This window comes from Physeter macrocephalus, chromosome 13 (genome assembly GCF_002837175.3).
Source record: "Physeter macrocephalus isolate SW-GA chromosome 13, ASM283717v5, whole genome shotgun sequence".
Taxonomy (NCBI): domain Eukaryota; kingdom Metazoa; phylum Chordata; class Mammalia; order Artiodactyla; family Physeteridae; genus Physeter; species Physeter macrocephalus.
In genome coordinates, this window is record NC_041226.1 from 82,684,540 (window position 1) to 82,693,117 (window position 8,578).

An 8,578-nucleotide genomic window follows, 5' to 3' on the forward strand; every position below is an offset into this window, starting at 1 on the left:
CTTTTTGGCTGCGTTGGGTCTTCATTGCTGCACGCCGGCTTTCCCTAGTTGCGGCGAGCAGGGGCTACTCTTCGTTGCGGCGCGTGGGTTTCTCATCATGGCGGCTTCTCTTGTTGCGGAGCACGGGCTCTAGGCGCATGGGCTTTAGTAGCTGTGGCACACGGGCTCAGTAGTTGTGGCTCGCGGGCTCTAGAGCGCAGGCTCCGTAGTTACGGCGCACAGGCTTAGTTGCTCCGCGGCACGTGGCATCTTCCCGGACCAGGGCTTGAACCCGTGTCCCCTGCATTGGCAGGCGGGTTCTTAACCACTGCGCCACCAGGGAAGTCTTCTTCTGATAGTTTGAAAGTTTTGTTTTTAACATACTGGGTTTTTACTTTTGAAGTTTGTTTATATAGGGTGTTTGTGTATGTGTTTCCATCAGGTCAGTTCAAGTTAAACCAAGTTGATTAGTGAGTTTGTTTCCTTACCCTTAAAAGGAAACAGAACAGTGAAATGAGAGGCGTAGAAAGGTACTCTTCACCCACAAGGACAAAGAGCGGGAAGAAGGTGACAGCAGAAGGAAGACTTGAGCCCGTTCGTTGGGAAGGTGGGACGTGGGCACGGGAGTGCCTGCCCCGAGGTGCCCAGGGTCCGGAGAAGGCAGCGCTGGAAGGGCGTGGGCTCAGAGACTGCAGCGGGAGGGGCCTCCATCTGGGGGACTTGCCAGAGGAGCTCGGGACAGGTGCCTGCCCTGCGTTGGAGCAAGGAGTGGACGTCTGCAGTCGGCACTGCAGGTGCCGGCCCTGCCCTCGAGGAGTGTGAGCTGCTGTGGGGTCACTTCTGCCAGGAAACCAGGGTTCCAGGGGGAAACTGAGCTCCGGAGGAGGAACCCGGGGGCGGGCCGCTGCCTTGTAACCTGGTTTAGGACGTTCCCGTCACCCGTCCCCTGCCCCTGGCAACCACTGACCCACCGGTCTCCACCAATTTGCCTTTTCTGGACATTCGTATAAGCGGAGTCGCACAACCTGGCCTTTGACGTCTGCTTCTTGGAGCATAAGGTTTGCAGGGTTCTGCAGCCTCAGGCTGAGTGACCCTCCCGGTGAGGATGGACACGCAGTGATGGACTCGTGGGTGGGTCCGCCTTTGGCTGCTGTGAGCACTGTGTACGAGTCTTAGCGTGGACGTGTGTTTCCCTGTCTCCTGGAAGGTGCCTCCGAGGGGAGCTGTGGGGCGTGTGTTTAACTATTGGAGGAGCTGTCAAGTTACCTTCCAAAGTGGCTGCACCATCTGGCATTCCCACTGGGATGTGAGTTTTAATTTATGCCTTTATTTGACCTCCTACTCCCTTGTCTTCCATGTTACCTAAATTTTAGTTCCATCTTATTTTTTCAATGCACAAAATTATCATTTAGAAACATCGAGTAGGGACTTCCCTGCTGGTCCAATGGTTAAGACTCTGCACTTCCACTGAAGGGGGCACGACGAGTTCGATCCCTGGTTGGGGAACTAAGACCCCGCATGCCATGCAGAGCGGCCAAAAAAACAAAAAAAGCTTCAAGTAGAGGGACAGCATCATGTGTGCTGTCTGCTCACAGCTGACTTGTGCCCCCTTGTCTTCCTGTGTCTGAGGCTCGTTTTGTGATGCAGGCTGTGGTCCACGTCGGTGGCTGTTTCACGTGCACTTGAAAAGAACATGTCAGGGCTTCCTTGGTGGCGCGGGGGTTAAGAATCCGCCTGCCAATGCAGGGGACACGGGTTCGAGCCCTGGTCCGGGAAGATCCCACATGCCGCGGGGCAACTAAGCCCGTGAGCCACGACTACTGAACCCGCGTGCCGCAACTAATGAAGCCCACGCGCCTGGAGCCCGTGCTCCACAACAAGAGAAGCCACCGCAATGAGAAGCCCGCGCACCGCAACGAAGACCCAACACAGCCAAAAATAATAAATAAACGAATAAAATAAAAAAAGAACGTCTTCTGCTGTCGGTGAGGGGAGTGTTCCATACATATCGATTAGATTCAGTTGGCTGATAGTTGTCATGTATTGAATTGTGACTCCCCAAAAGATATGAAGTACTAACCCTCAGTAACTCAGGCTGTGACCTTACTTGGAGATATGGTCTTTACGGAGATAAGTTAAAATGAGGTCATTAGGGCGGGCTCAGTCCAGTATGACTGGTGTCCTTCTGAAAAGGGGAAACGTGGGCACAGACGTGCACAGAGGGAGGAGGACGTGAACAGGCCCAGGGAGGAGGATGCCACGTGAAGACAGAACGTTGCTGTGTTGCGTCTACAGGTCAGGAGCGCCTGATGTCTGGCAAACGCCAGAACCTAGGAAGAGGCCAGGAAGGGCTTCCCCCAGAGAGAGTGGCCCTGCCAGCACCTCGACCTTGGACTTTCGGCCTCCAGAACTTTGAGGCAATAAATTTCTGTTGTTTTAAACTTCCCAGTTTGCGGTACTTTGTTACAGCCGCCCAGGAAGCTAACACAGGGGAGGGCTCAGTTCTCCTGCATGTTGCCGCCTCTGTGACTAGTTTGACCTTTACTGAGAGAGAAGCACCTAGTCTCCAACTTCAGATGCAACTATTTCTCCTCTCATTCCGTCACTTCTTGCTTCGTGTATTCTGAGGCTCTGTTGTTAGGTGCACACACGTGTAGGATTGTTATATCTTCTTGGTGAATCTACTCTTCTATCAGTGTGTAACGTCCCTCTTTTTTCTTGGTAACAGACTTTTTCTGACATGTGCTTTACTTTGTCTGATATTAAACATCCTGTTTCTTTTCATTGGTATTTTTGTGATATACGTTTTTCCATCCTTTTGCTTTTAACTAACCTATACTATATTTGAGTTTCTTAGAGATAGCATAGTTGGGTTGTAGGTTTTTTTGTTTTTAAGTTTCACATTGACAATAATGTAATTATTGATATGCTAAATATAAGTTGACCATTTTGTGTTTGTTTTCTGTTGGTTCTCTCTGGGTTTTTTGTTTGCTTGGTTTTTTTTTTTTTTTGACCGTGCCATGAAGCATGCAGGGTCTTAGTTCCCCAACCAGGGATTGAACCCGTGCCCCCTGCGTTGGGAGTGCGGAGTCCTAGCCACTGGACCGCCAGGGAAGTCCCAGTATTCAATTTTAGTTTATCTGTTGTGATACTGACTCTCTCTCTTTATGGTTTTAGTGGTTGTTCCAGTCTACTTGGAATCAGTAGTTTGCTCTTCAACTGGGATGTAGAAACCTTACCACCCTGGAGGCCCCTTTGTGGTTCCCCCGTTACCTCTGTGTGTGCTGGACACGTCACCAGATGACATCATAACAAACTTCCTTTCAGCAGCCGAATGTGTTTGAAGAACTCAAGAGGAGAGTGTTTACCGTTTCTGTTGCTGTCCCCTCCCTGCTGACCGTCCAGGTTTCCTGACACCATCTCCTTCCTGTTGGAAGAGCTCCCATCGGCATTTCTGTTAGAGCAGATCATTTTCACTGGCTATAGAACTCCTGGCTGAGTCTTTCCTTTTCCCCAGCACTTAAAAAATGTGCTACTTCTGGGAGCTCCCTGGTGGCCTAGTGGGTTAGGACGCCAGGCTTTCACTGCCGGGGCCCAGGTTCAATCCCTGGTCAGGGAACTGAGATTCCCCAGCGCACCCAAAAAAAAAAAAAGCTACTTCCTGTGGTCTCCGTGGTTTCTAATGAGGAATCTGTAGTCACCACAGGCTGTTCCCCTGGGGCCGAGGTGCATCTTCTCGCTGCTTTCAGGTTTCTTTTGTCTTCAGATTTCCAGCACCGATTTAGATGTGTCCGGCTGTGGATATCCCTGAGTTTGTCCTTTTGCTCAGCCTCTTGAATCTGTAGGTTTATATCCAAATTTGGGGACGTTTTCAGCCATCATTTCTTCAAATCGCTTCCTCCTCTCCTTTTGCGCTTAGACCTTTGCTTGCCGTCCCACAGGTCCTTGAGGCTCTGATTGTCCTTTACCTGATCTTTTTTCTCTCTGTTCAGGTTGGACAATCTCTGTTGTCCTGTCTTCGGTCAAGTTCGCTGACTCTTCCTCTGACTTCTCCATCCTGCTATTGAGTTTGTCTAGAGTTTTACGTTTTTGGTTATTTCCCTTCTTTGTTTCTTTGCTGAGACGTTTATATCTTAATATCCACTGCAGAATGTGTCTGACTGCTCGCTCAGGCATTTCATAAGAGCCACTCTGTCTCTGTCAGGTAACTTCCACATCCTTGGCTTCCCTTGAGTTGAACATTCCCCAGCTCTTCGTGTGCTGGTAACTGTAGATTAGGCTCTGGACGTTGACTTTATCAGGTCTGGGTCTGGTTGGGCTCAGGCTCACGTTCCACTGCCACACCCATGGGCTGGACCCCACGTCAGCCCAGCCCCCAAAGCCATGCTCTTTCGGCCGGTCCTGCGCGCTGCTCTGCAAGCTCACCAAGCCTTGGGTCTGATCCTTAGGAGCAGACCGGCAGCTCAAGGGTGGTCCTGGGCGTCACAACCACTTCGCGGGCTGTTTCTCAAGCCGCTCCCTCGGGTCTGGTTGCTGGCACCCCGTCTGGCCTCCAGCCTGAAACCTGGCACTCCTGTTAACCCTGCTCTGTCGTGTGCCCCTCCTTGGTCTGGCCGTGCCTGGGGCCACACCTGGGGCCACACAGCCCCCCGGGGGATCACCCGGCCTCTCCGCACTCACTCAGCTTCACGAGTCCCCTTTCCCGACCCCATGGCAGGCTGGCGGCTGTGCCGCGTGCAGGCCCAGGAACTGGGGGGGGGCACTGGTGAGAGGTGCCTGTACCGGGCGCCCCAGTGCTGCGGCCGCGCCTGCCCCGCCTGCCATGGCGCCCTTTGCGGAGCCCTCGGCTGCCCCGTGCCTCTGCTCAGGTTTCTGGCCACACCTCCGGAGGGGCAGGGCCTCGAGCCAGCCCCTCACCTGCACCCACCTCCCCACCTGCACCCACCTCCCACGGAGCTTGGAGGCTCGAGCGTGCTTGCTGCCCTCGGTCAGACCTCAGCTCGCGCGCGCTCTGGGGATGGGGCTCCTGCTCCAAGCCCCGCCTCCACCTGCTCCCCACCCCCCCCCGCCCCTCCCGGGCCTCCCCGCCCCTCTGGCACGTGTCTGTTTCTCTGCTTTTTGTCACCCGCTTCCCAGTTCTCACACCAGGTGGACCTGGTCCAGCCTTCTTTCCGCGTGGTAAGCGTTTAGTTCCAATCACCCTATCTCTTCTCTGTTGGCTCCCTTCTAATTCTTCGATTTCTGCACGGTCTTGATTCCGATTCCGCTGCTTTGTTTTATAGATTTTGTAGGTTTCCTTGAGAGCTCTAAAGTAAACATATCTCCAGCCTTTTCCAGAAACCGCGTCACCTTGCAGCTACCCCAGAGCAGTGGTGTCCGTGGGGCTTCCTGGCTCCTGCCTGAGGCCAAGCCTGGGCTGCGGCTCCAGGCGGGTCCCGGGCAGAGCGCTCGGGCTCCGCGGCTGTCGGGCTCCCTTCCCTGTTCTCACCCGTCCAGTGGTTTGGAGACAGACGCAGGGGCCCAGGCTTCCCCGCTGCAGCCGTGGGGCTGGGGCCCTGTCCTCGGGGCGCAGCCGTGCCACTAGCTGGCTCCTCCCAGCACTTTGCCCTCCAGTCCGAACTCCTCCTGGGGCAGCTTCCCCGACCTCGTGTCTGTACCCGGCCCTGCCCAGCCCCTCTGCCCGCGGCCAGCTTGGCTCCGACCCCGCAGGCGACCGGGGCAGCCTCTGCTCACCGCTGCCTCTGGCCTGGAGGAACACGCTGTCCCCCAAGGCCCGTCCACGTCTATCTTCTCGACCGTCACATTGGCGCGTGCCGAGTGTGGAGCCGATGGCAGTTCAGCACCATCGCTCCACGGGCAGCCGGGCTGCACCTCTACCCCGGGGGGTCCCGAGATGAACAAGCGGGCCAGGTGAGCCCCCAGGATGGGCCTGGGCCAGGCCTGAGGGTACAGCTGGGGCCACCCCTGCCCCTCTGCTGCCACCTCTGCTCTGTGTCCACGTTGTCACGTGCCAGGCCCCAGAGGTCTGCCCCTGCCCCAGCCAGGGCGCCCCCTCGAGGACTCAAAGCCCTGAAACCGGTCCCCCCGCCTGCCGTCCCTGGTGCCTGGCAGCACTTGCCAGGCCGTGTCCCTCTGTGCCCCCTGCTGGCGGGGAGCGCACACGTGCCGGACGCGCTCCAGAGTCTCTGCGCTCGGGGACTTGTCCGCAGAGGCAGCGGGGGCAGCGGCTGGGGACGCAGACTCGCATCCGCTGGCCTGTTCAGGGCAGCTCCAGCGCGTGGCCTGGGGCACCCGCCCCGTCCGGCGGGCACGACGAGGGCCCGCAGAGATGCCGCGCCCCTCCGCGCACAGACGAGTCGGCGCCGTGCTGTTGCCAGCTGTTTATTCAGCCCGTGAACAGGTGACCAGTGACACGCAGGTCCCCTGGGCCCATGGCGGCCTGGCCCGCAGCAGCCTGACCCCCATCTCGACCCTGACGCTGGGAAGCTCCCAGAGGAGGGAGCCGGGCTCCCTGGGCAAGGCTGGGCCCAGCAAACACCGCCAGGGCCCCACAGGGCTGGCCGAGGGGAACGTGTTGTGCAGACTGTCCCAGAGCCCAGGCCCCGGGGAAGGGGGTGGGTGGACAGCGGGGGCCCAGTGCCTGTGCAGCCCAGGCCAGCCGGAGACGGCCCCGGCTGCTGTGGGAGGCGGTGTGCGTGCACGAGCGTGGGGGGGGCCAGGCCGTCCCCCGCCGTGGCCCTGCGGGGCCCCCGTCCTAGGGCATCTCTGCAGCAAGCTTCTCTGCCCCCGCGCGCTCTGGGCAGCTGCCCAACCCCCGGAAAAGGGCCTCCGCGGCCTCCTCGGTGGGTCTCGGCGCCCTCAGCGCCTCTGGCTGGCGAGCCAGGAGAAGAAGGGGCGCGGGCGCGGGGCCTGGTGGGCACGCACCGTGCGTGGCGAGCGCCAGGCTTTGATGGTGGCGTCGTCGCTGGCCGTCAGCAGGAGCTCCTGCTCCTGGGGGCTGAAGGCCACCGAGTTGACCACGTCCTGGTGCCGCAGCTTGGCCAGGCAGGTGCTGTAGTGGCGGTCCCAGATGTAGCCGTGCCGGTCCTCTGCCCCACTGCGAGAGCGCCTGCCGTGAGCCCCCGCCCGCCCGCTGGGCCCCTCCCCACCCGGCTCCGCCCCCGGACCTGGCCACGAAGTCCCTGCTGACGTCCAGGAAGATGAAGAAGCACTCATCGTTGGGCGTGTAGGCGCGGTGGGCGCGCAGGGCCCGCTTCACCTCCCGCATGGTCTTGAGGTCAAACACCAGCAGGTCGATCTCCTCCGCGATCGGCGGCGGCTGCATGGGGTCGGCCACCACCGAGCCGCTGGGCCAGGCGCGGCTGTTTACGTACAGGTACCTGCACGGACACGCTGCTCAGCAGGGGCCTGCGGACGCCCCCACCCAGGCCGCCAACAGAGGCCCACCTGTTGTCGGGGGACAGGCCCATGCCGATGATGTGTCCGTGCACGTCGATGACGTGGTCAAGTGCGTCGAAGAAGGCGTCGGAGGCCCGGCCCTCGCCCAGCACGGGCCCCGCCGTGGTCATCTGGTGCGGCAGGATCTGCTTGATGCCTGGGGGGACCGGGTGGGCAGCGCCTCGGTGCCTGGGAGCGCCCAGACGCCCGTGGGGCCACCGGTCCTGTGCCCCTGGGCCTGAATGTGCGCCCCGGGGGGCTGCACAAGCGCTCACGCCCAGACCAAAGGGAGGAAGGGACTCTGCGAACAGACCAGCCCCGCCCCGCCCCGCCCCGCCCCGCCCAGCCCTGGGAAGCCTCGCCCGGGCCCCTCACCGATCTGGTGCGGCGAGTAGGTGAAGCAGCCCGTGGTGAAGATGAGGAGTTTGTTGCCGGCGGCGGCCGTGCTGCGCTCGGGGGCCTTGGTGTGGCCCCGGGCCAGCAGCTCGGCCGCCTTGGTCTCCAGCGCGCACTCTGACGGCTGGAGCTGGGCCCGGCCCTCCAGGAGGCGCCGCAAGCCCTTGGTGCGGGCCGGGCCCGGGTCGACTGCCTGGTCCTTGCTGTCGCTGCTCAGGTCGAAGACACGGCCGTGGTCTGCGCCAGGGGCGCCGGCGTCCAGCAGGAGTTCCGGGCTGTCAAAGCGGCTGCAGTCGGCCACCATGACGGTGCGAATGGTGCTAGCGTTGAGGTTCTGGATCTTGAAAAGCCGCTTCACCACGTTCACGTTCTCCGACTCCACGTCCTGGGGGCAGGAGCGCGGGGGTGGGCACGGGCTGCTGGGGGCCGCCGCCGGCCGCAGGGCCCCCCCTGCGCGCACCTGGAAGGCGTTGTTAAGCCAGAGCACGGAGCACGACGTGATGTCCCCGATGCGGTGCAGGTTTCCCGAGATCAAGCTGGTGTCCGTGAGCCAGCAACCGAACACGTCGTAGGGCTTGTTGCGCACGCGGGACAGCAGGGCGAAGGTGTCTGGGGGGAGCAGCAGGATGGGGCGAGGCGGGGTGGGGGGGAGGCGGGGCTGGAGGGAAGGGGGCGGGTCCAGGTGGGGGGCGGAGCCGGGCATTAGGGGCGGGGTTGTCGGGGCAGAGGTGGAGATGGACCAGGGTCCTGGGCGGGAGGCCCCGGT

General features: G+C 60.1%; 2 protein-coding genes across 2 annotated transcripts in view; both read right to left on the bottom strand.

Annotated features, from left to right (window-relative positions):
• Positions 1-6,351: 6,351 nt before the first annotated feature.
• FBXW5 (F-box and WD repeat domain containing 5) lies at positions 6,352-8,530 on the bottom strand. Its single transcript, XM_028497657.1, has 5 exons — positions 8,273-8,530; positions 7,792-8,197; positions 7,426-7,573; positions 7,146-7,358; positions 6,352-7,075 (listed from the first exon to the last, which is right to left on the bottom strand). The coding sequence occupies exons 1-5, from the start codon at positions 8,513-8,515 to the stop codon at positions 6,838-6,840; spliced, it is 1,248 nt and encodes a 415-aa protein (XP_028353458.1). The 5' UTR covers positions 8,516-8,530; the 3' UTR covers positions 6,352-6,837.
• MAMDC4 (MAM domain containing 4) overlaps positions 8,515-8,578 on the bottom strand; it is an 8,550-nt gene continuing 8,486 nt past the window's right edge. The window contains exon 26 of the mRNA XM_028497364.1: positions 8,515-8,559. Coding sequence (XP_028353165.1) covers positions 8,515-8,559 — 45 coding nt within the window. The remainder of the gene's footprint in view (positions 8,560-8,578) is intronic.